This window comes from Magallana gigas, chromosome 6 (assembly GCF_963853765.1).
Source record: "Magallana gigas chromosome 6, xbMagGiga1.1, whole genome shotgun sequence".
In the NCBI taxonomy this organism is placed as follows: domain Eukaryota; kingdom Metazoa; phylum Mollusca; class Bivalvia; order Ostreida; family Ostreidae; genus Magallana; species Magallana gigas.
The window spans coordinates 25,280,409-25,308,394 of NC_088858.1; the positions used below are offsets into that span (position 1 = coordinate 25,280,409).

At 32.7% G+C, this 27,986-nt stretch overlaps 1 protein-coding gene and 1 long non-coding RNA gene across 6 annotated transcripts; both read left to right on the plus strand.

The window, feature by feature from the left end:
* Nucleotides 1-1,068: 1,068 nt before the first annotated feature.
* LOC105348808 (coadhesin) lies at nucleotides 1,069-26,381 on the plus strand. Of its 5 annotated transcripts, XM_066088493.1 has the most exons (7): nucleotides 1,069-1,215; nucleotides 1,592-1,687; nucleotides 2,238-2,387; nucleotides 2,720-2,890; nucleotides 24,852-25,022; nucleotides 25,647-25,756; nucleotides 26,239-26,381. In XM_066088493.1, the coding sequence occupies exons 1-6, from the start codon at nucleotides 1,158-1,160 to the stop codon at nucleotides 25,745-25,747; spliced, it is 747 nt and encodes a 248-aa protein (XP_065944565.1). In that variant the 5' UTR covers nucleotides 1,069-1,157; the 3' UTR covers nucleotides 25,748-25,756; nucleotides 26,239-26,381. The 5 variants fall into 5 exon arrangements, 3 of the variants coding, with proteins under 3 accessions (XP_065944565.1, XP_034326593.2, XP_065944566.1); XM_034470702.2 differs by lacking the exons at nucleotides 24,852-25,022; nucleotides 25,647-25,756; nucleotides 26,239-26,381 and adding exons at nucleotides 3,446-3,551; nucleotides 3,790-3,921; XM_066088494.1 differs by lacking the exons at nucleotides 24,852-25,022; nucleotides 25,647-25,756; nucleotides 26,239-26,381 and adding exons at nucleotides 3,473-3,551; nucleotides 3,790-3,921.
* On the plus strand, nucleotides 6,593-9,810 carry LOC105320701 (uncharacterized). Its single transcript, XR_010715134.1, has 4 exons — nucleotides 6,593-6,695; nucleotides 6,899-6,947; nucleotides 7,248-7,323; nucleotides 9,309-9,810. It is a non-coding gene; the product is annotated as an uncharacterized lncRNA (long non-coding RNA).
* Nucleotides 26,382-27,986: the final 1,605 nt, after the last annotated feature.

A 27,986-nucleotide genomic window follows, 5' to 3' on the forward strand; every position in this document is an offset into this window, starting at 1 on the left:
ATTAATCCCCTTTACTATCATTTTGCGGGTTATTTTCTCCATATAAATGCTATTATGAATTTTGGCATTTCACTATTTTGCAATTCAATATTTTCAATGTATATGCCTAAGAGAGCTCCAAAGTATTCTCTAATTTTGATATTTTTATTTAAAAAAAAAAGTACTATAATACATATAAATGGTTCGAGAAGGTGTGAAGTTTGTATGTGTATAAATCTTTAATTTGTTATAGTATGATGATAATGATAAAATGTTTTTTTTTTTTTTTATCAGTTTTAATATTATTGTATAAAGTCCTAATATCTAACAGTATGACGAACTTGTTGTCCGACGATTGTCATGCTGCCCATCTGATATTTTTTTAACATTTGTTTCCTCTCCTCCATAATCATGGAGCCAATTTTAATTGAACTTGGCACAATGAATTTTTAGGCAAAGGGTTTTATTTGTTAAGATAAAGCTACACGTACGAGTTGATAAGAAAATAGTGAAAATAAACTGTCAAATTGAAATTAGTAAATAAAATTCCTCCCCGCAATGAATTAGTCAGTAATATGCATATTGAGATAGCTATCCATTTTGAACAATTTACACTTCATGAATAATAATGGAAATACACACAAGATAGAAAATTCTCTCTGTTAAAAAGCATGATGGTAAGTGAAATGAATTCGAAAGCGAGCAATAACACACAAGATTTCAGTTTGGTTGACCACCCCTGAGGCTGGATTCAAAGAGAGATGCCAAGCCGGCGATCAAGCACTTGTCTTCATATATCAGCATGCAAGTTGACAAGTTCTCTAAAAACTGCGGAAGCAAGCATTCTACATGGGATGTTAACTAGATAGATATCAATAATACAATTTACATTGTTTTTAATTTTGTCTTGCGAAATATCGGAAAATATTCTTTCGTATAGAAAGTGAATTACAGAATAGCAAATCTATATAGTACAAGTTATTTGATAAACGATATGGGTCATGGGAATTTGGATTTAAAACCTCTAAAAGGAAGTACATTCTACAGGAAAGATACGTGCATGCAGGCTATGTATATATAGACTGACTGATTACGTTATATTCAGTTCGACCACTCGCTTTGTAAATAATTGCGTTTATGTACATGTATATTTGACTTTGAATATCAAGTATTCCCTCATGAATTCGTCAATTTTGCAACATTTAGTGATTTTTACGACATTGGCGATATTCACCGGTAAGTAGAATCATTGCAAGAATTTGAAATCTATGTTTTTCATCAGAACACCAACTTTTGTTTTATGATATATTGAATATTTCTGTTAAATATTTCTCATTGTTGAACTACGATTTCACGATTTATAATACATGTATTTGTCATTTGCATCCAAACCAATTTAAAGCAGCTTTTTTTTTTCATTTCATTGATTCAATAAAAAAATCTTTTTGTGAATTGAGCCATCTGAATTTGAATGTGTTGTTTACTCTAAATGAGGCATATCGTTGAATGAATCATATGATAGATTTATTATTTATATGTTTAAATGAATATTTGAATAAGTCACAGTTAAAAACAAACTTTAATATTTATGAATTTTTTTTATACGATACAGATTCACGAGTACAAGCGTTCCTGTGCGCCCCGGATGAGCATCTTGTTCAATCACCGAGTGGCTACCCTGTAATTGGAAATTGTGAAAAATGTCAAGGTTTGAAAATTTTATTTAATCTTATTGTCTCCAAAGATCGAAATTCCGACCATAATTTAACATTCTGTCCTTTCTGTCACACTGTCCGCAAAAAACTCCCAATGATAACTAATTAAGCAACATATATTCAATAGTAGCGCTAGCAGGTTATAAAATTTAATTGTTCATATCTTTATGAAAAATTCAAATTTAATTCATATACTAATCTTGAAAATGTGTATGGGCCAGTTCCTTAAAAATTATATTTCTATTATTATATATGAAAATGAGAAAAATGTAAGGTTCCAAAAACAATGGGGCACCCCAACCCACCTTATCGCTACGTGCATAAGGTGCTTTCTTACATGTAGATAGTTTATAAGAATGTATTTACATAGTTTATAAGAATGTATTTACATCCAACATGTATTTTCACCCTAGAGTCTTTATTCTTATTAATGTCCATATTTGTTATATGTGTAAATGACAAATTACTAGTAAAATTGTTCAAAAGAGGATAAATGCTACTGCATACATTCCTATTTCATTTAGGAATTTATCTTTCATGCAGGTTCGGGTAGTGTTAATGTAGGTGAATGGGGCCGCTGTAGTCTGACTTGTGGGCATGGATCACAGTCCAGAACAATAATTACAGTCAATGCATGTGGAAGGCAAGGTCGGACGACGGAGTCAAGATCCTGTAACACACACACGTGCCCAGGTAAATAAACTTATCTTAAACTCCTTACACACTTACAACCCATCACTGCCGCCACCCGCACCCCCCCCCCCCCCCCCCCACACACACACACACACACGCACTCTGTCTGTGACCTGCACATGAAAAATATTTTATATGAATTATTAATCTTTCTTAATTATAACAGGCAAATTAAAATATGTTACAATGTAAGCAACTTGCTAATAATTATCATTTTTAAAAAAAAAACGAGTCAAATACATGTACACTAAGTAGGGGTGTTGTTTGTTATGTCTCTATGATATACTGTATATCTGATTACTTAATTCAACGAATTTCTTTTTCCGCGAAAGTAAATGGCGGCTGGGGCACCTGGGGTCAGTTCACGCCCTGTGGTAAATCCTGTGGAGGTGGGATACAGGTCAGATTCAGGTCATGTGATCACCCATCCCCCTCCAATGGTGGGTTGTCGTGTATCGGCGATTCTCTGCAGACAGCCTCATGTAATAGTCAACAATGTCCAGGTAATTTCTGAATTGAAAAAAAAGTTCATAAGAGCATGCCAAAACACGATTTAAAAATTGACATATTTAGATTTTGGTTTATTTTTAAAGATATTGATTGTGTTTTCAAGAATTAAATGAAGAATTAAATGACTAATCATTTCAGTAGGCTGTTCACTCTATTTTTGTTTTCTCTGGACACTAAGTTCCATAGATTTTTTTTTTTAATTAGTTACCTTTCAAATAATTCTTTAAAAATAGTGATAAAGATGATTTCATATTTTTCATAAATAATAACATTTTATTTTCATTTTAAATTTACAACACGGCAGTCTTATAATATTTGTATTATTAACTTTCATCCATAAAAAAATATCTCTCTCATTCTTTGTAGGTAAGAAACGCTAGTTGCGTTAAGGAATTAACTCGATTTTAAATTCAACAGAGAACTCAAAAAGCAAAATTTAAAAAAATATATACATGTACATGTATAAATGACGAGATCAGTTCATTGTTTTGTTGTTGTATGCTTGAAGATATAATCGGTTTAGCATTTAAGATGATTTTGTTTTATAGTATTGGTAACAATCACTAACCCAACAGTATCTGTGACGTCAACCAGTTCTCCGTCAAGAAAGCACATTGGTACTAGATTAAATTCCAAAAGACAGAATTACAAACGGTAATCAATTCTTCAACACCATCAAAATAACAACCTTAACAATCTTACTAAAGTCTGTTGAACCCTTAATTTATATGTAAAAATATGCAAAATGTAAAATTTCATACTCAGTGTAATTTTTTTGATTTTCAATCAAATTTGAAAATCACTAATAAATTAAGAATTTTAAGAGTTAAAAGAGTTAGGGATGAAAAAGTGTCATGATTTCATGAATTGCAATTTTCACATTATTTTGTAGACTGAATTGGCTTCTTCGGCTTTCAAACTTCAAAGATTATTGAGAAATTTCCAGAGCATTGCTTTAAATGCAAGATACACAGTGTACTTTTTAAAGCGCATGACTATGTACAAATAAAGTGTGGACATATCTTATTTTGTTCTATTCTCACTGAGAGAGATTTCTTTATATGTACTAATATCAAATTATTTATGTAACAGAATAATTTTAACGTTGTACTTATATCACAAAACACTGTTCAATGAATGAGTGATCTGTGATTTATATTATTACTAATATCTAATATGATATAAGTTTTCTAACTATTTAATGTATTAATGTTTGGTATAGTCATAGTACATGTTAAGTTAATGTTGCAGTTAAATATAATAGATTTGAATATGATTAAAACATTAGTTCAAGTAACAAAATAAGCGACCATAATAATAGGCATGGACTTGAATGAACTCAACTTCAATGCATAGCTTACTTGTACTGTTTATTTCTAACTGAATAAATTGAGTTTTCATTTGTAAAACTATAAGGTTATAGGTATAGTGGTATGAGGAATAAAAATTATTGCTAAGTAAGCTTAATTGATATATAATATTTTAAGAAAGATAACTCTACATGTTCGTTACCAAATACTAGACTTGCGACAAACTCTGTACATCTAGCATTGTCTAACCACAGCTAACCGATTGAAATAGAGGAATAAGGGTTTTAATTTTTTTAAAATCTTACAGTTAATTCAACACGACTCTTGGTAATGCACTATATCGTCATATAAAACAAATCCAGTGCAATAAGATTGAAAAATTAAATTTAAGATGGGGATCTAGAGAGGGGTGGGGGGGGGGGGGGTTCAGATCCCCTCCTCAAAAATTGCTTAAGATAAAAAAAAACTTACATTTACTCTTTTCTTAATTGTCGAATGATCTATTAAAATCAAAATATAATTTGGGGTCTTAAAAGTTTTAAAAATAGTAAAAGGTGTTTTCAAAAATCACATTACATTGCAAAGTTGACGATGTTGAACCGATATTGAGTTTACATCGCAAACATTGCCGATATTTCTTTGCTGTTAACATCGTCGACATTGTCGACATCCATCGCAATGTCGACGATGTTGAATCAATATTGAGTTTACATCGTCATCGAAAGAAGGCACACGATGTCGATTTGATGTAATATCTACAATGTCGACAATGTAAACAGGATTTAAGAGATATGATTTCTTTCGTTTGAGGGACGAATTAGACAGAAATCAATTTCTACTTGGTATAATAATGAATTAACTATCCGGATATATAAGGTTTTCATTCGAATACCTGTTTGTGTCACCTGGTTCTTAAGAACCGGTTTATTAGCAATGCTATATAAAGAATTGCTCAGGTGTTAAATACCAGTTTAGGACGACACGTATACAGCGGAAAGTTTAAATTTTCAGAATTGTTTTATTAAAATAAATAAATCATGTGATCCAATTTTATGCCATAATTATGTGTGTGTACCTTTAATATGCCAAATATTAAATAGCTGCAGCGTGTCGTTGCTAATTCCACACAATGTGTTGTTATTTACTAGTTTTATAGTATTCAGCTTTCATTTGGAAAGTAATGAATGGATTTAAAGGAGAAGTACGTTGTAGACAAGATGTCTACACGATGTTGATCAACATTGCGATGTCGACGATGTAAACTGGATATGGGAATGGTTCAATTCAACAAAATATACCGTATAAAAATTGTCAGTAACTTGTTATACAGTTTTAAAAAGTTTTTTTGATGCCCGTGCTCATCGGTTAAGAATTTTTGTCTTCCAAGACAAAATTTTCTAATGAGCGTGGAGATATACAAGCGACCTGGGGTCAACAAATCGCAGATTGAATTGTGCATGTTCAGTGCAGACAAATATGCAAAAAGGTTCAATCCCAAAGTGTACATAAAGGGCCACTCATGTGTATTATGGGATGAGATCTCAATTTATGAAAATTATAATTTTAAAAACTTATCAGAAATTGCATGTAACCTTCGTTTTTGCTAAAACAGGTACAAAGTGGTATTTAGTGACTAATGTCTAATGACAGCATCTAGTTTTTTGTTGTTTTTTTATTGTTAACTTTTTTGTTGTTTTTTTTATTGTTAACTTCCACTAAAAAGTAGGAAGACGAGATGCTACATAATGTCAAGCCTCTTCTTGCTTTGTTTCGGTACCTTCACTGTCACAGAATGAACAGAAAGTTTAATAAAAATTAAAATACGTTACTTTTTTTGAATAATCAAGAAAGTAGAACTAGAACTGTTATCCGTACCAAAATAGCAAGGGGAGAGGTGTAGATCAGAAACACTTGGCCAGCGATTATGCACATGTAATACACAGGGTGTTTTTAATTTCTCATGTGCACTACTATATCAAGAAGACATGAAACCCCATATCATAAAAAAGTAGTATTGGTATAGTGTCGATTGCACATTACATTTTACAAGTATCGTTATGTAACAATTTCAACGAATTAAAAACAATATGAAATGTAGGGAAATTTTTTACAGAAACTAGAGACACTTTTAAAAATATTCATGTAATATCATTAACACAGGAAGTACGAAATAGTTTATGTAAATGTCTAATGTATTACTTCTTGATTATTTCTTCACAGCCAAAACATATTAATTAACTGCCAAGCTTTAAAAATCATTAATGCTTTAAATTATACTGAACAAAAACCATGGTTTGCGACGATGAACTTGAACGCAACGCTGTGGGAAGTTAATTATACACCAAAAAGGTATAATGATTATATATTACAACTTAAATAAACAAGGAAGGAAGGATGCTTATTATACTTATCATGATCATTTTTAATTCATTGTGAAAAATAAACGCATAGTGTAAAGTGGACATTGTATTCTTCATATACTAGTATTGTAAGTACTGATTAGTTTTCTATAAATACGGGAAAAAAGTTTTAAATGGTTTGATATCATATCTGAACGTAAAAAGGCGTTCACAGTCGCCTTTCTTACCCTGTGACTTTTTACATTTTAGGACATGCAGTTTGTCAATAAATTGATTATTTTAAACTGCATTGACAAACTAATTATATCGACATATCTGTTTATCTTTTCAGCGCTGTAGCTTCAGAATACACTGACCCGCGGACACCGAGTTCCAATATGGTTTGGACTTCTATTTATACTTGTTTTGCAAAAATATGATGAAATTTTTTATTGTTCCACAAAAATTGCTTTTTTTCTCAGCCGTCGTATAAATCGTATTTATACGAACTGCAATATACCTTTAAAAAGAATTACTAGTACCTTTTTTATCTTGCTTGGTAATACTTAACAAATATTCTGTAGTTTTCTTCATTCGTTCTATTCTTATTTTTTCATTATGGTAACTATAGTATGAAGGAATCTTATCTACAAGAAAACAAAAGAATGTAGATTGTCAATGTATGTTTTTCTTTTCTCCAGATAAACTCCAAAGGATCAAGATTCAGTTTTCTTCTAGTCGTATCACTCATTAATATTTTTATTGCAGTCAATTCAAGTAAGATTTACTTATATGATTTATAAAGTACTGACCTGTAATACATTTATCTTGTAATAATTTTTTAGGGAAAAATGTTAAGTCGCCCGAATTTTCTGTAAAAGCTTCTTTTTTTATGATTAATTTATTTTGAAACGTATTTTTGTTGAATTTAACTAGTGAAGTGCAAGCGAGTTTAAAAACATAAGATACTACTAGTAGGAGTACCGCAAGGAGTACCATTATCATCCATACCCTTCCTTCTTACCTTACCCGAGTTTAGGCTACATCCTTGGCGTCAGTTTTTTTCTCTTTTATGCCTTTTTGGGGTTATGACCCATTGTGTTGGATGACAGTTACTGCAGTAACGGTCAGTTGCTTAATACCGGTGATTCTTTAGAGCTGGTCTATTTCTAAGGAACGAATTGTCCAATAACAACCAGACATGGTTTGAGTGGTACATGTATGTAAGGTGCATCTAAGGTTTCAAAGTACCAGTCGGCTTCCAGATGCTAAAGTTTTTTGGAACAGGTTAAACATTTTAATAGGAGCGATTCCTTAGCCTATATATTGGTAGCTTTGGTCTTTACCTCTAAGTTTGACTAAGGATAGACCTATTTTTTTCATAGAAGATGTGTCTTAGAAACTTTTTTTTAAGAAGAATCATTGGACATTTTCGTAAACATGCCTGAAGATAACCAAAGTTTTAATTATACCCACAGTGTTTATGAAAAACAAAAAGGTCGCCAGTATCCTGCTAGCGCATAAAACCACGTCCATAATTATGTTGATAACGTGATGTGCCAACCCCAACCCCAAGCTCCACTCCCTTCGTTGTTCGAACCGTCTAAGACTGTGTGGTTTACAAATGACTCATTAGATATAACTGAAATATTTTTTTTCATAAACTATTATTTAGAAAAGAAAGAAGTTTGAAATTAAAATGAATATTTTCCAATATATTTAAGACAAAATTTTATCAAAAGTTGAGTATAAAAATAGCTTGGTCTGACACTTAAAATACAAGTTACAAACGTGATAGTGAGCCCACTCTAAAATAATATACGTAACATCAGATTTTTGTCAGATTTCTTCTATAAAACTTTCATAAAAGTACTGATGTCTAACAGGAGTTGATTTTATTGTTATTATTTATTTTGATATCAGCGATATGTTATTTCGCATGAAAAGTAGTATTTTTTTAGCTCTATTTGAATGATTACACACATTTTTTTTCCTTTTATGAATTATCGGGCTTTTCAGACAAAAATTTGAGCTCTAGACGGAAAACCCATATACATCACGTTGTTTAAATTAAAAGATAGAATTAACGCCATCAAATTCTACGATGTATTATGACTGTATCAAAAAACTGGAAAAGTCTGCACCAGAACCGGTTCTATTTTTAGATCGGATAGTCTGTCCATTACAACTGTAATCGAACTCTGGCATAGGAATACATTACACTACAAAACTGTCTAAATTGTTTGTACCATTTAAAATCTGATTCTATTTAAGGTATTCATTAGCAAATTTCCTTGAAAAACAATGCTTCTAATTTTATACATTACATCAAATTTATCGATTATTTTCAAGTACATGAACTACGTTTTATCATCGGTCTAAACACTTTTTAACTTCCGGTTTACCAGAGTAACTGCATAGGAGAGTTGATTAAAATCAACTCCCAAAAATGATGTAAACATTCTGCCTTTTACTGGTTAGGCCTATATAATGCTGGGGTTATTTTCAATAGACAATCAAACTTGTTAATACTAGAATTCCTTTCCAGGTATTAATTATTTTCCATGAGCACAATCAAAATACACTTATTAATAAGATTCAGTAAAACCTCTCTTTCTGCTTAAGGGAAACTCATATGAAGACTTGTGAAGCGTTCTAAGTTTATTATTGAGATTCGTTGAACAGTTTTGTACATGATCACACAACTTTCTATCATGAAAGAAAAAATATTAAAAAATTGCAATTTTTTGTTTCATTTTAAGAAAGTTTAGCATCAACTCATCGAAGAAAACGAGAGCTGTATCCTGATTTCAAAGAAAAGCACATCATATTCGTGAAAGAGGGAATACAAATTACTTTCAATCTTCTCAAAGGAAGGTTGCCTGCATTTGCTGATACGAAATCGAGAACAAGGCATAGCTACATAGTCGTATTCATCAAAAAGAAGGAAAGCGAGACCTCAAAGAAGAAACTATTTTATGAAAAGTTGGACACATTAGTATCAGGCAAAATTCGCGACGGAAAATGCAAAGAAAATCTGAAACATGAAAAACAAGATAAATTAAAAGTAAAACCAAATACATGCGAAAATACTAAATCCATGCTAGACAAAAACAACAAAACAATACACTTCATCGAATTGTCCAACTATTTCCTTTGTCCTGTCGCAATGGAGGACTTGAAGAGTAAAGATACTTATCTACTAGCCGAGTTCAACGTTCAAGACAAAAATCAGCCATGCAGATTTTCAAATAGCGGCAATTTTCACTTGGGAGCTGGAAAACGAAAAGATGTAACCAAGGCCAGTCTTAAGAAAAACCCTACAGGCTGGTTTATTGTTAACCACTTAGACAGTTCAAAATTAGACGGAGAAATCAAAGATTGCATCAAGAACTAATGCCAAAACTTGCATTTAAAGACTCTTCCACCTCCAAACTGAAGAATTCTAATTTTTGGTGACCTGTTCTTTGATTTAAAAAAGAGAAACTAAAATCTACAGTGTATGATAAAATATTGATTTTTGTTTATCATTACTTTTTCATATGGATTTTCCTTTTTGGTGATGTGGTGGATCGCAGGAACAAACAGTAATTTTGACATATTTGACATTTACTTCGAACGAGATGCAAAAAATATTTCAAAATGATAGTCTTTAATTTTGTTTTTGGTTTAATAGCTGGAGCACTTTCAATTATTTGATTTGATAGCTCGAGTACTCATGTTAATTAAGTCATTGTCTATAAGTACGGACAGTTCTTTGATTCTGAATGTGGTTTAATTGCTCTAGTACTTACAGATTATTTTTATTTTGTATGTGGTTTAGTTGTTCATGTGCCAACAAAGTTTTTAGCTCACCTGAACCGAAGTTTCAAGTGAGCTTTTTTGATCACCTGTTGTCCGTCTGTAAACTTTTCACATTGTTGACTTCTTCTTTAAAACCACTGGGCCAAATTTAAGAAAACTTGGTTCAAAGCATCCTTATTAAAAGGGAATTCAAAATTGTAAAAAATCTACCAGAAATGCCAATATTTATATAAAAGCTTGTATGTATATACAGTGAAGATTCTAAATTGTAAAAATCGTGACCCCCGGACGAAAACCAGGGCTACAGACGGGGTTCAAAGTTAAACAAAGAATTACATGGGGAAACTGTTGACAAATCTTCTTCTCAAGAACCACTGCACCAGAAATGCTGTTATTTATACAAAATCTGTAATATATATTAAAGATTCTAAATTGTAAAAATCGTGACCCCCGGACAAAAACTAAGGCCCAAGTCGGGGTTCAAAGTTTGACAAAGAATTACATGGGAAAAATGTTGGCAAATCTTCTCAATCTTGAACCACTACACCAGAAATTCCAATATTTATACAAAAGCTTGAATATATAGTGAAGATTCTAAAATGTAAAAATCGTGGCCCCGGACCAACACTGGGGCCCAAGTCGGGGTTCAAAGTTTAACATATATAGAAACATGTTTAAAAATCTTCTTTTCACGATCTACAATGCAACAGTTTGGGATATTACAATGCATACATCCTTGACTATTGTAGATTCAAAATTGTTAAAATCGTGACACCTGGACCAACACTGGTGCCCCAGAAGTCAAAGTTTAGCATAGAAGTATATAAGGAGAGTGTTTTAAAATCTTCTTCTCAAGAAGCTACAGTTTTGATATTTTTATTCAAGCGTCCTCCATTTGTGAAGATTCTAAATTGTGGAAGCCGGGATCCCTAGAATAATACTGGGGCCCCGGGCGGGGTTCAAAGTTAACATAGAAACATATAAGGAACATGTTTGAAAATCTTCTTCTCAAGAACTACAGTGCAACAGTTTGTGAGATTACTATGCAAGCATCCAATCCAAGCATACTAATACTGTGGCCCCAAGAGGGGTACAAAGTTTAACCTAGAAGTAAAAAGGTAAACTGTTCAAAACTCTTCTTCTTGTGAAATACAATGCTTCAGTTTGTTAGATTACTAAGTAAGCATCCTAAAAAAGTGTAGGTTCTAAATTATAAAAGCCGTGACCCTTGATTAGTTTAAGGAATATTTTATTCAAAAATATACATATAAGTATATAAATGAATCTGGATTGAACAGCAGGCAAAAATAGCCTATATTAGTTCTCTCAATCTGAGATCAAGGTATACGGTAAATATTTATAATACTAATAGTATATACTTGATTAAATACTGGGGCCCCAGAAAGGGTTCAAAGTTATCATAAAAATATAGAGGTAAAATGTTTAAAAATCTTCTTCTGGAGAACTACAGTGCTTCAATACGTTAGATTACTTTGCAAGCATCCTTAACCATAATGTAATGTAACTCTTTAATAAACTAATAATGGGGCCCTAAGACGGTTTCAAAGTTTAACATATAAATATCTATGGAAAAATGTTTAAAAATTATCTTCTCGAGAACTACACTGTTACAGTTTGTGGGATTGCTATGCAAGGATCCTCAAATAGTGTAGCTTCTAAATTGTTAAGCCGACCATACACACTGGACCAATAATGGGGCCCCAGAAAGGGGTTCAAATTTGAAAAGGAAATAACATATGCTACAAAATAGAATATTACAAGGAACTGTTGTTCCGGTGAGCGATGTGGCCCATGGGCCTCTTTTTTGTACGTTATTTGATAGCTCAAGTTGTGATTCTTGTCAATTTATATGATATGTATATTTTCTACAATCAGTTGGAAAAGAATGTGTATTTTATTACCGGCACTATATGCGACATTTTGCTGGACTGGATTACTATATAATATGTATCGCAATGCGGCATTTTATGGTTTTGTGTGTGGTTTACTGTATTATAGCTCGACACACGTCTCAATAGCTCATATTTTATGCGACCTTTTGCTAAAATGTAGTACTGACTGTAGCAGTATCATTTTTTTAAAAAGATTTCATTAGATCAAATTCAATTTTTTTACTCTGCAATTTTTTTAAAGTGCTTATGGTATTTTTCCCCTTATAAAACATGTCTTTATATCCAAAGGATAAAACATACTCGGACAATTTTCTCAGTTCATTTATAAACTAATCCCCTTATATAGATATTTTATAATTTCTTTCAATCTGATTAAAAAAAAATTATACTTAGAAAAAGAGCATCAGATAATTATCTCCCTTGTGCCGAACAGTATTTTAACCAATGAAATAAATGGAAATTTTCACATCATGTATTTTCTACCAATCACAAAGGAGAGGAAGTGCACAATCCGGAGAGTGTAAACTATTCAACTTTTAATGCCGTCTTCCAAGGAAGACGGTTGAGGACCTGATTTTAATCAGATTTAAATTTTTAGTCACTATAAAAATATGATTTATCACATTAAAAATTACACAAATATCTTACTAAATTAATATCAAAATAAAAGCATCATATCGCATATCAAAGAATTGTAAATATGTATTTTTTTCACTTGTTGGAGGGGGGGATAAGTGGCTTTAGCGTTGAACAGAAAAAGTAGTTAACGTTTCCCGAATGTGTCCTTCCTGATATATTTTGAAAATAAATTAAATATATAACATGCATGAAAATAGTCTATTTGTATTTTATTGTACACTGCATGTACATATATCAGGAAGCATTGTCAATGAGGGGGGCAACTTCATCAAATATTTTAATACTGTCTTAAAAAACTAAGGGAGCATTGAGCTTAGATATTAATACATTTTGATTGCAAATGCAAGGCGGTCCCTTTCGTTGCAAGGTGCCTGAGATGTACCATTATCGACAGTGTATATAATTGTTTAAGAGATAAAGTGTATGCATCTAATTGGTGTTTTTGTCGTCCAGTGAAATCATGGAATAAATAGTTTTGTCTATTTATAAACGTTATGACGTTATAAAGTACAAAAATTTAACAATGTACGTATGGCTTGTTAAGATTCAGGCACGTAGCATCGTTTTTGAAAGTGGGGGGGCCAGACCCATCCAAAAAATCTTGACAAGCAAAGAAGAAAAAAAAGGAAATTTAAAGTTTCCAAAAATCTTCAAAATCTTAATCCGGGGGGGGGGGGGGGGGGGTGAGACTAAACTATACTTCCAAAAAAAAAATTCTTCTCTACCAAATTTTTGTTCCCTCCAAATCATGAAATTCCTAATCCGTGGGGAGGGGGGGGGGAACTAAATTCAATTTGACTCCTCATTTCCTTATTTTCATATCAATTTTTTCCTTACTTCCAAAAAAGTGGGGGGCCAACTCCATTATAATTCATTTTTTTATATGTAAATTTTAAAAAATTTGTTGCTGCGAGAAAAAGTGGGGGGGGGGGGGGGGGGGCCAGGCCCCCCCCCCCTTGCCCCCCCTGATGCTACGTGCCTGAAGATTGATAAACCATTTTCCTTTGATTGAAATTATATAAATGTGAAATGCATTGATTACTATTAGCTAAGAATTTAAAGAGTTAATGATGACGAAATGTCATGATGACTTCATGAATTGTATTACCGCATTATTTTGTAGATTTAATTGGCTTCTTCGGCTTTCAAATTCCAAAGATTATTTTAAAAAATGAAGAATACCGCTTGAGAGCATTGTTTTAAATGCAAGATGTATACAGTGTACTTCAAGATGTATAAAATGTACAATTATGTACAAATAAACTGTTACCAAATCTTATTTTGTTACTCACTGACTGAGACAAAGGTTTAAAAATAAGTACTAATATTACACAATTTTTGTTTTAAAACAAAATTATAACAGAAGCAACGACTGAGTAAATCATTTTAATATTAAAGGTTGTACTCATACCACAAAACATTGTTTAATCGATGCATGATTGTTCTATGTCCAATATGAAGCGCAGTGAGTGTCCAAGTACATGTACTGCGGTTGACAATGCACTCGCTTCTCGCCGCTGCATCCCGAGTTCAATCTCCGTGATCGACTGTGTTGTACACATGTATGTGATTGGGTACTCCGGTTTCCACCCACATCAATGACCTGCCAACAAGAGATATTTATATAAGTTGTGAACTTGTTATTAATCGTTGTAAAATTAACAAGGGCACCGCTAAGCGTATTCTCTTTTGAGAAGTGGACAGGCATAGCCTACATCCACTTCTCTTCGCAAGCCCTCATATTTTGATTCTGGAAAACGTGTAAATGTCAGAACCAAAGACGTAGGATGTAGGCTATGCCTGTCCACTTCTCAAAAGAGAATACGCTAAGCGGAGCATCCTGAGTTATTGTGTGTAGGGATGCATTATTTAGCAATATATAGTTATGTTAATGAGAAGACCACATTCTATTAACCCTCCTTTACTGCAAAACCTACATTTTCTTTAACTGTACCAGTTCTAAATCCAAAAAATATCAAGTTGTTGATTTGAACTGCTTACTTTCACTTTGGTTTCAGAGAAGTGAAGCGGAAGATTGATAACTCATACTCAGAAATTTCGATTGAAACTCGTATACAAAATTGATTATGACATTGATTTAATGAAATAATAATTTGTAATAGTATTAATGGTTTGGAAAGGCACATGCATTTTTTATTTGTTATTTTACAGAAGTGTGCAATCAATGATAAATATCTTTTAGTTTTGAACGAATTTTGTCATAATATATGCCCCCCTCCTTTACAATGGTGTAATTTTATCTAAGTTTTTGCATAAAAATTTGACCAATTAATATGACATTGCATTTGTTTTAATCTTTTACAATGAGGCATATTTGTGCAAAGGTTGAGGAAATTCTATTGGAAGGTTTTTTATTAATTTACTAGAAAATTGAAATGGAGTGCACACACACATACATACATACACACGATACATACACACATACGAACACACACACGCACGGAAGCGATGCTATATCCGGATCCCCTTCGCAACAAGTTGCGCGAGGGGATAATAACATTCAGTCCAATGCTCTGTGATTTATATACATCTACTGCAGCGAGTATGTTTCCCTCTATTTCTTAAACCCCTGTCTCACCGGAGCTGCGTCCTCACGGCGATTCCGCTAAGTCCTTAAATAATGTATAACGCCACAGTAAACGCCGTAGTCTCATACAGCGCCGTATCTTCGTTCGTCGCGGAGCGCACCGTGGCTTTGAACATGCACACGCCGTAGAAGCGTAGTGAGGTCGCAGTGACAACGTCTTAAGGTCTCCAACAGCGCCACGACAGCTCCGTTCGCGCGCTCAAGGAACGCAGCTAATCGCAGTGTAGACGCAGTGCTAAGTCAATTGCGCTTGCACGGAGACCTTTCGGAGTCCGTTGGGATCTCACTGCGTCTCTATCGCGCTCTCACTATGCATCCACAGCGTTTTAACAAGTTGTTTTTCATTGGGCTGCGTTCACAAAGCGACCCCAAAGAGCTGTTGCTGCGTTCATCGCGCTCTCATCACGTTTCTTCTGCGTTTATTAGCGTTTGTACCGCGCTCTCACGGCGTGAATTTAACTTGTTTTTACAATCAATATATCAATTCGATAAAAGAAAGATGTAAATATAAACAATAAAATGATTTGGTGATTCATGCGGGATATGAAGGTAGCGATCATTGCAGAAAAAAATTTACATTACACACTAACGCGGGTTCTTTTCAGGTCGTTTGCCATAGAAAACGTCAGTTGACATTTTTTTTAGTTGTGTATTGCAACTTTAAGGCAAAATTAGAAGACATTTCTAACCAGAAAAATTGGACTTTTCATCATTGTAGTGAATGAATGTATATGTATATATAATTTTTGCACAAAGGTGTCTATGATTATTGAAATATTGAGAACCTTGGGACAGGGTTTAAATTATACACGTATGTACGGATTAACACTATAGTACACATAAAACTTTCAACGAAATTACTACTGCTAGTTATACGCGCATATTAGGTCTTCGGTATAAAACCTGTTAAATGATGTGTACATGTCATCATTTAAATTGAATTGAGAAATATTGCGTCGAACGCATCGCCTTACCATGTATGTAATATGACGTCATGATATTAGCGTCAGCGATGTGGAAAAGTGGGAATGTGAGTATGTTTGTTAAACAGACGAGTGTACGTTTCTTCGTATGATTAATTCAGAATCATGACTAGGCTATTAAACAAGAGATCCAGGGGCCACATCGCTCACCTGAGCAACAATTGCCTTAATTCTGGTCAAATTAGCATTACAGTATCAAAATATCTTGACAACAAAGTACAGTAGATCTTGCCAACAAAATTTGAAAATCTGCCAATTTTTATCCACCTCTTTTTTGTTTGGTAAATACCAAGCCCCTTTTGTTGTTGTACCTGTAAGAAGATTTTTCTCTATTCCTATATACCCCCCATTTCGTGGCCCCAACTTTTCTTTAGGGAATCATGGTTTCATCAAACTTAAATCTGCATAACCTGTGCTTTCACACCCAGTACTGAGTTTTGGACTGAAAACTTTCCCAGAATATTTTTAAAGATTTTCTTTATATATTCCTATGTAAAAATTCAAACCGCCATCATGGCCCCGCCCTACCACTAGGGACTGTGATTTTGCAGACTGGAATTTACACTACCTGAGGATGTATCCTCTATATTCTCCAAGAGCTCTCTTCCAGGAGAGATAGTTTCTGGCTTGTCTTTTGGAATCTTCATTTTTAGAGTCAAAGCAGAATCTTGTGGTCATCACTGGATCAACGTCGATGTGAGGTTTTGGGGGAACTTCATCTTGATCTTTTTTCTATGAGTCCTACTCATAGTTTGACAAGTATATACATGTATGTAAGGAAAGTGGAGATAAGTTTAAAAGCCTTTTTTAGAATTTTTTACTTAAACGTATAGAAATGTCTTAAGTTTGTAGTTCCGGTGTCATATAATATTTTGAATTCCGTGAAAAGTATTTATATTGTGTCTCGGGTTCAATATTTTATGGTCGTGACATATAAAACAATCATCCTCTGATTTTATTTTTTATTGGAGAAAGAGTTAAAAATTGTATGGCAATGTAATTAATGAAGATATCGTATCAATCTGGTCAGTATTTTTATCTTCAATGTATAACAATTTTTTAAATGCTATGTTAGATACTGGCATTGTTTCAGTTAAATTTTTACTGGGTATTGTTAAACCCTTATACAAAAACAAAGATGATCCTACATCAGCAGAGAATTACCGCCCAATACATTGTTAAGTTGCCTTAGAGATTGGAAATGTATGCCAATGAAGTTGATTTGATTACCGAAATTCATGCTGGTTTTAGAAAAAAGTTATTCTACAATAAATCACGTTCTTTCGGGCTCTTTTTATAAAGCCTATCATCTTTGTGAACATGCACACATGTGTATGTATGTATGTATGGTGCTATATACAAATACTGTATCAGACCAAATGATTTCAAATTTCAAGAAATTATGTCCTTAAGAAACATAGAAACACTCAAGAACTCTGTATTTTCATTTAAAAAATCAATGAAACTGTCTGCCCTCCATGATTCTTTGTTTCATGTTTGTATAGGTGTCTTCCCACTTAGCCAACATTTTGAAAAAATACAGGTAAAATACAGATAGATTTGTGTTGGCCAAGTGGGAATGGGGTGTAGGTGGAGAACAAAAGAATTTAATTACAGGTAAGTTATAGTCTGTTTTCAGATGAAATTCAAGTAGGAGAAATAATAATGCTTCTGTCCCAGTACTTTATTTTATTTAATTAATTCAGACGAAAATGTTAATTTTTAAAAATGAATTGTTACATATTACCCTATAATTCATGCCCTTAATTTGGATACAAATATCATGGTTTGTCTATTTTCATCATAAATTGAGATACTAGTAATTATATAAGCTAACTTTGCTTAAACTTTGCATTGTAAAAATTTTGTAAATATAAGAATCACGTTTGAAATTTTAATTTTAAATAATTAATATTAATTAATATTTAAATTAATTCCAATCTACAGAATATGAAATTAACAAAACACAAAAACGCTAGAGTAAAGTGCTTATATTTTTAATGGTGTATATTTCATATTTAATAAGATTCATTGTATGATGATCAACACATCATTAGTTATGAAGATAAAATCTTCCGGTGTCATTTTCTATAAAGTTGACCTGCAACTGAATATTGGGCATTTTGATTTTTTTAGTCTTTCAACTAATAGTCCATAAACAATTAAGAACTCATAATTTTCAGGCTTTTGATTCTGTAAATTAATGGCCATAATAATGCTTCTCAATTTCAATGTGTTTATTCTCTCAAACCATTAAAATACACATGAACATGAGATACAAAATTGTGTTATTTGCGTTAAATTGTAATGGGGTCTTATTAAATATGATATTATATTACAACATAGTAAAACGTGTTTCTAGTCTATTCTTTAAAAACTGCTGATCAGTCTTATTTATGTATATATATTATATACATCCAATTTCAACAGTTTAAAATTACTTACATAAACGTTTTAATCATGCAAGTGCCCGTATTGGTTTAAACATACAAAATGTTTAGGGCAGTGATCTTGCAGAAAATTGCTAATCTATATTTTTAAAAAAAATTGGTTATTTTTATTTATTAATTCTGATTATCATCTAAATGCTATTTTTTTCAACAAACTATTCTCAGGTGATTGATTACAAATACATAACATGTGAGAACAGACTATAGCCTCCTGATCACTCAGGTGTGAAAATCAAAATGTTGGCCAGGTGGAAATTGAGAATTTCAGAATGTTGGCTAAGTGGGAATAAACCTTTGTATATATGTATATATTGATGTTATCTACACTCTTTTACCTTTTTGTCTTCTTTTTTCCCTTTTTTTTTGTGTACACATCCTCATCTGATCGTTATTTTATTTGTTTGGGACAATTATGTTGTGTACCTTGTGTACCATCTTTGTGTGGTTTGAGAAAATAAATAAACTTAAAACTTGATTTTGATGTTGTAAAAAAAATTATGTTACAACACCATTTATGAAGCATTTACCAAAACAAAGGCAGTTTTTCTCTCTTATAATTTTTTAGACAGTGTTCATTAGTTGAATTTAAGTATCAGATTGATTACATGTACTTGATCCTATCTGAATTGTTTTACAGTTTGTTCAGTTTTGCTTCTTTTAAAATTCTTCATCTAAAAACAAAACTTTTTATATGCCTCAGCAATTCGTAAAACTTCATATACTAGTATTTACAAAAGTCTAATACACGTATATTTTTACATTTCATCAACGCTGAATAATAAATAATAGAATTAGATACTAGTATATGACTATTTTCGTCAACAATTAAGGTGGTATGAGACAACTCGATACAGTGACGTACATCCCATCGAAAAAATCTAGTACAATTTTATATAATTGTTTACCTCTAAAAGTGTCACCTAACAGCGTAGCGTAATGAGTGTGGGCGTTAGCTATGGAACATCTGTAAGTTATAACTTCGTATCCCGCTTGGCCTTTTGTAATTTTTTCCGTTTTCCAAAAATTTTTGAACCTATATTCGGGTCAAATATTGTTGAATTGTAAAATTTTAAAACGGTGAAAGTCTTTTGATTATAATGATCTTTTATCCACATCAATATCGACAATTGTCTTGTACCACCGTAAGCTGTCGATCACTTGCATAACCACTGTATCAATCAACGTACGAGCATGCACAGAAATCCAAAAATCCAAAAGAAAAAAATTAGAGCGTTCGATTACTTGTATTGATTGATGGTTTGGTGGCTCTAGTACAAATATAAAGCTCGTATTTTTCAAAAGGAGAGAAAAAACCATACATACATAAATTCTGCTACATTACTTCAATTTAAACAATGCAGAATTTAGTTGTGTGGTTTTTAAGTGTTATTTAGGTATTTTTTCACGTTAAAAAACTTTTAAGCATATGTATGTTTTCTTAATCATAACGTTAGAATATTTTAAATAAACAGCAGTTTACCGTAACTTTCACAAGTTGTTGAAATTAGTAGATCAGTTACAAATTACCTATCTAACCCTTGGAAGTAGTACACCATCCTATATGGTTAACGGGGAAACAGGTTGTTTCTCTGTACGTATCAATGTATATACCAGAATGATTTCCTACTGGTCAAAGTTATTTACAAACAAAAAGCAAAATTGTATCTGTTTTATATAAGTTTTGGTCTTGCAATATCAAAGGGGAAATCTGTCAAACTCTTGGATTGCAGGTGTTAAAAATATTTTAGATATGTGTGGTTTTTCAAATATTTGGTCTTAACAAAATATAGTGAATGTAAAGTGGATTTCTACAATTGAAAAACAAAGGTTACAAGACCAATATATCCAAAAATGGTCTAGTGAAATTAATGACTCGTCAAAAGGGCAAATTTTCAAGATATTTAAGAAAAATTTTAGTTATGAAAATTACATTAATATATTGCCACATAAGCTCAGAAAGGTTTTTATGAAATTTAGAACCTCAAATCACCATCATTCTCCCAGTGGAGACTGGGAGATGGTCAAATACTCCTTTAAACCAAAGAGTATGTAAACAGTGTACACAGCAACCACTTCGAGTTATCAAGAGTGAAAAACTATGAAAATAATATGTATAACGGGACCAAGGTTTTACTTCGAGAGATCAAGAGTAAATTTGCTTAGTTATGTAGAGAAAAAAATCGGGACCGTGAGCTCCATTCGAGAGATCAAGAACTTCGAGAGATCGAAGTTCGAGCCATCGAGTGTCACCTGTATTACAAAAATATTAGTGGAAAATTAATTGACGGAAAGGTTGGGGGGGGGGGGGGGATACTACTGCACTTGTTTCTACAGGTTTAGCCAACTAGGACCAACATTTTAATATTTACAATGCAGTTTTAACTATTATATACTTTTTAGTGACTGTAAGACTTTGTCTATTAATTTATATATTTAGATAAACTTTGTTGTTGGTAGATAGTTTTGTTTGTTTGTTTTGTTTTTTTTTGCTTGTTTTGTTTTTTGTTATGTTTTGTTCTTTGTTTTTTTATGTTTTTTGGTAACAAAATATATTTCTCAATACTAAGTAAAGGTTTAAAATAAATATTATGTAAAATGTATTTTTTTTATTTAAGAAATTTCAAAAACCCAAATTTTGGGTATTTTTGGATATTTACCGTTGAAAATCAATAAGAATTTTACATTTAATGACTAACTCTACGAACCAGGAAAATTAAGGCTACTCAAGAATATTGACCCCCACGAATAATAATGATTCCACAATATTGCAAGGATATGTATGCCAATCTCATTGGTTGTATTATCGTCCAATAAAAAGAAAGAGATTTCATTCATAGTTGACCAGTTCCTTGTGAATATAACAGCTGTTATGGCACGGACATGTAGCATTCTTAAGATATTAAGTAGAAAAACCTCACACGAAAAAAGAAATAGATGAATTACATGTAGTCTGAAAAAAGGATCCGTAAATTAAAAAAAATATATATGTACTGTATGTATATATGTATCACGCGTGTGTCACAACTATCAATCCCCTTTACTATTATATTATGGGTTATTTTCTCCATATAAATGTATAATTATGAATTTTGGCATTTCACTGTTTTTTTATTCAATATGTATACCCGAGAGAGTTCCAAATTAAATTCACTATATCTTATCTACCCTCATCACCTACCTCCTATGGGGTAAAAAAGTAACATTTACCCTCTCGAATGTACTCGCTGAACGAAAACTTCGTAGCGTGTATAAGTTCAAATGCGGGCAGTCTAATCTACAGGTAACATTTTTGGAGCTCGCTATCCACAAACCGGCGTGCAAAAGATTGTTTAAATTCAATTCTTAGTTTTAACAATCTTACACAGACATAGCTGACCATAGTAAACAATAAATATTTAGTATTCTCTAATTTTGTATTTCTTTATTTTAACAAAAGTACTATAATATACTACCTAAAAATTATTTACTATAAAATATAATTCGGAGGAAAATGTGAAAAGAAAGTTAATTCAGTGGAACATATATATAAATGGTTCGAGAAGGTGTTAAGTTTGTGGGTAATGGGTATACATCTTTAATAATTTGTTATATTATGATAATGATAAAATGTTTATTTTTTATCAGTTTTAATATTATTGTATAAAGTCCTGATATCTAACAGTGTGACGAACTTTTCTGCATGATCACTTGTTGTCCGACGATTGTCATGCTGCCCATCTGTTAATTTTTTATTTATATATTTTTACAATATCTACATCTCCTCTATAGAACCACTGAGCCAATTTCAACTGAACTCGGCACAATGAATGGCAAAATAGGCTGTCAAGTTAGTAAAATAAAATTCTTCCCCGGAATGAAACAGTAATATGGCGATAGCCAACTATTTTGAACATTTATCATATAATTTTATTTATGTTTATTGAAAATAGTAATAAACGCATCTACGTGTAATGGAAAAGAATATTATTAGTTTTAAAACAAATTCCATCGATTTGTATAACTATTTAATTCCTTCCTTTGTCCTGCCACAATGAAGGAATTAATGAGTATTAAAGATACGAACTTATGTCGCCGAGTTCAACGCTCATGACCAAAATCATCCATGTAGATTTTCAAACAGTGATGGTTTTCACTTGGGAGGTGGTAAACGAAAAACTGCAAGCAAAGCCAGTCTTAATAAAAACCCTACAGGCGGGTTTGTTGTTAACCACTGCTAATACCGCTCCTGTTTTGTGTATCGTGGAGGAGCGAAGATTAAGTAACAAAAGTTCATTGACACATCAAAAATTAATTAAACGCCTGCTAGTGTTCCACGGGAACTGAATAAATTGCACAATACTAATAGTTGAAAGAAGAACAAGCGTTTTGGGGGAAAAAAAATTAAATTTAAGAAAACAAAAAATAACCTTGATACTTTCACTTTTCAGAAAAACAGTGGCGATTCCCATTGGTCGCCAATTCTTCTCGCATAATGATATCAAACAAAACCGATCTATCAAAGAAAGGTGTGAATAACATGTAAGAGAGGAGAATGGAATTGTTTTTGCTGACCAAAGTCCAATTCATCTTGAGCTCTGATAACTTTCCTCTACAAGTTGACTACAGCCACCCCCCCCCCACTTCATCTTCGCAAGCCAGTTGTGGACAGTTAACCCTTGGCTGGCAGAAAGCCCAATGCTAGCTATGCAACAGTGGGTTCTCAAACTTCTCAGACTTTTTCTACATGTATACATATCAGTGGTGTCAGAAGCAAATGAAAAGAGGGGGGCAAGACTTAATTAAGAGAAATCATCTTGACAAGCAAAAAAACGACCCCTCTAGCTCCCCGGTTCCGACACCTATGCATATACGACGTCAGGACAGATAAGAAAAGATAACATATAATATATATATATATATATATACACACACACAAACACAAATATACGTGATTAAAATTGACAGTGTCTTCTGAAGAACACCAAAGATTTTTTCCTCATGGATTTGACGACTTTTGGATCTTTTATAATTTTTACCACATTAATAAATTTATTTATTGGTAAGTAGAATTTATTTCGGAAAAAAATTATATAGATTTTTATTTGAATAAAACATTTTTGAAATTTGTTTTGCACTCTACGAGGCTGAAAACTTGGTTTCTTTTAGTATGATATACATATTGCTTTTATGACTTGATGCAGATTCACCAGTTCATGGCCTTTGGTTTAATTGCGGTCCAGGTGAACATCTTGTAGGAACCGGAAGCTATCCTGTAGCAAAATGTGAAAAATGTTCTGGTTTGTTTATTTCTATTTTCTTAATCACTTGGTTGAACGCCGCAGTAGCTATGTAGAAACGCCTCGGTCGCCGTGCGGACGCTTTGGCATAGTCACTTGTAAAAATTTTAAATAAAATTGTACAATTTTTTTCTGCGATCCTACGGCGATTCCAGGAATTTTAAATCGCCGTTATCACTGTGTGCTAACTCAACTTTGTGTGACAGGGCCTAAAACTTTTTATCTTTGATACAGACTAAATATAAAGGTTAACAGTTAATGACGTTTGTGCTTCGTTAGTCGGTTTTAAATTTCATTTACATGTATCATTCAGGCTCCAGTAGTTATAGTGTTGGGGAATGGAGCCCCTGTAGCGCGTCTTGTGGGAACGGCTCACAATCCAGATCAATACATTCCGTATACGCATGCGGCGGCTCAAGTCATCGTACTGAATCGAGACCATGTAACACACACACGTGTCCAGGTAAAGCGAACAATTAAAATTTTACAGACCAAAAAATAAATAAATATGAAATTCATTTCAAACTGAATTAATTAAAATACTACATGTATAACCAGCATGTAAAATTGATTGATAAATGATTAATTGTAAATATTTTATTTTGGCCTGGTCGCTTTTTGTTCATGAAAAGTAAATGGCGGTTGGAGTACCTGGGGTCAGTTCACGCCCTGTGACAAATCCTGTGGGGCTGGGATTCATGTTCGACTCAGGTCATGTGACCAACCTTCCCCATCGAGTGGTGGACTGCCGTGTTATGGAAATTCCCTAGAGACTGCCTCATGTAACAGTCAACAATGTCCAAGTAAACAAAACTTATTCTTCAAAAATGAATTTTAAAGATGGATAAATAGATACATGTATGAGTAATGGATACTTACAAAATCAGTAAAAAGTCAGTAAAATATAATTATATAAAACGACGATGTTATGATATTTTAATTATTTTCTGTCTTCTGGTAAAATATACAAGTTTACAAGATGCACCCTCAGAATATGCCTCTTTTTAAGGAAAGGAACTATATATATAGTTAGCTACATTAAGGAATCAACTAATAATAAACTAATAAAAAAATCAGCTAATCTTAGTGTTACATGTATCTTGCACAGTTAGTACTTGTTGAGCGAAAAAAAAGGGTAAATTAAAAAGATACGAATGTCAATGCTTCATATATGTGATATGTGTAGAAACGTCTCATAGATTGTTTATGTATGCGTACAAGAAGTTGACAATATTTGACTCCTATATGCTGAGAAGTTTCGAAGTCGACAGATGCGCAAAGCCGTAATGCAATATTTAATATAAATTTTTTTTTTCGCTGTGGGAAGCGGTGCGGATCACAAAACCTTGGCTAGAGAAGATGCTGTTGTTGTATGATAGAAGACAGGTCAATCTTTTTGTTTAATTTATGGTTTTGTTTTTATGTAGTATTGGTAACAATCACTAACCCAACTGTATCTGTGACGTCAACCAGTTCTCCGTCAAGAAAGCACATTGGTACCAGATTAACTCCCAAAACACATGCATAATTCCAAAAGGTAATAAACTCTTCGACATCATCAAAATAATATAAAACCTAAGCAAATATCATAATCAAACCCCGAATTTATATTTAAGGAATATGGAATCGTTCTATGAGTATTATGAGGTGATAATTTCGGTCGGGGCGTGCTTGATCAATAAAGCCCTAAGGGCTTTAGATAGATTTGACCACGCTCGGATCGAAACTATTATCTCATAATATTCAAAGAATGATTCCTTATTACTTATATTTATATTATTTCCAATTTGTACACTTTAAAACAACATTATTTTAAAACTACTATTTTTTAATGTACCACGTGCTATGTATTACTACGCAGCGCAGCCAATACCGTTTTCGGTTACACTATGAGACACGCCCATTAAATGTGTCACTCATGTTTTGTGAAGTTATTGGGCTTGGTTCGAATTTAAAAAGTTAGTAATGACGAAATCTCGTGATGACTTCATGAATTGCATTTTTCGCATTATTTTGTAGATTGAATTGGCTTCCTCTGCTTTCAGACTCCAAAGATTATTGAACTATTTGAAGAATACCTCTTGAGAGCATTGTTTTAAATGCAAAATACACAGTGTTCTTTATGAGACGTACAATTATGTACAAATAAAATGTTAACAAATCTTATTTTGTTACTCACTGACTGAGACAAAGGTTTAAAAATTTGTACTAATATTACACAAATTTTGTAAAACAAAATTATAACAGAAGCAACGACTGAGTAAATCATTTTTAACCGGGCTCTGCTGAAAGCAGAGTCTTGGCTGTAGGCAAGCAAGTCGCCAATGTAACTATGAATAGCACAACTTTAAAAGTAAACAAAAAAACAAACAGCGTCAAAGTAAAAGCTTCCGCTATACCAAATAGTTACAGAAAGAGCCACGATTTGTCAAAAGTGTTGGCTTTCTGTTTCTTTTTTTTTTATTTCGAGAGAATTGTCTATCTTTTTTAGTTTTCTTATTAATTACGTGTTCTAAAAACAAGACTGCATTTTGGACACATTTAAAGCGCATGAATTTCCATGAACTACTTTGCTGCGCGTGGAAGAAATGGGGATTGAATATATAACGCTTGTTGCAAAATTCAAGGCAGCAACTGCTGAACATTTTTCTACTAGACAGACATATTTTTGTTTATAGCCGCTTATAAAATTTGAAATTAAATGCATGAGAGAGAAAGAGAGAGAGAGAGAGAGAGAGAGAGAGAGAGAGAGAGAGAGAGAGATAGAGAGAGTTTCAGTCTTTACTACACATTATGCATAAAGACACACCAAAAGAGCCCGGCTTTCAGTACTTCAGTACTTTGATAATAAGGTTGTACCCATACAACAAAACATTGTTTATAAAGCGCAGTTTTTTCAGTTGACAATGCACTCGCTACTCGCCACTGCAACCCGAGTTCGATCTCCGTGATCGACTGTGGTTGTTCACATGTATGTGATAGGGTATGACGGTCTTATGTATTTTCTCCGGGTAATCCGGCTTCTATCCACATCAATGACCTGCCAACGAGAGATATTTATATAAGTTGTGAATTTTTTTTATCAATCGTTGTAAAATAAATGATATTCATTCCATTGCTCTGTGATTTATATTACTAATATTAAATTATATTTTCATCTTCTGTAGCGAGTATGTTTCCCTCTATTTCTTACGGAAAAGTATAGTCAATCCCTAGCTCTATAGAAACAATCTACACGCCCCTTTTATCATTTGCATGGTCGAAACCTACAGCGATCTAAGAAAAATAACAGACTGCAGGAAATAATCATACTGATATTAGACTCAAAGTCCATTTGGCTGTTTCTTGAGCTGGCGTATAATATGTACCGATGTACAATAACAGTGATTTAGTAAATTTTACTTATTTTTACAATCAATTTATCAATTTTATAAAAGAAAAATGTAAATTAATATAAACAATAAAATGCTTTCTTTGGTGATTCATGCGGGTTATGAAGGTAATAGCGATCATTGCAGGAAAAAATTTACATAACCCGCTAACGCAGGTTCTTTTCATGCCGTTTGCCATAGAAAACCCCGGTTGACATTTTCATTTTTATGTTGTGTATTCAACTTAGAGCAAAGAAGGAGAAATTTCTAACCAGAAAAATTGGACTTCTTTTTTCATTGTAGTGAATGAACGTACATGTATATAATTTTGGCACAAAGGTGTCTATGATTATTGAAATATAACTAAAATTGGGGAATTGATAACCTTTGGACAGA

Coding starts and splice junctions, on each gene's coding strand:
- LOC105348808 (XM_066088493.1), top strand. CDS start 1,158: ATGAATTCGTCAATTTTGCAACATTTAGTGATTTTTACGACATTGGCG. Junction 2,388..2,719: donor TAACACACACACGTGCCCAG/GTAAATAAACTT, acceptor TTTCCGCGAAAG/TAAATGGCGGCTGGGGCACC. Junction 25,023..25,646: donor TAACAGTCAACAATGTCCAA/GTAAACAAAACT, acceptor GTTTTTATGTAG/TATTGGTAACAATCACTAAC.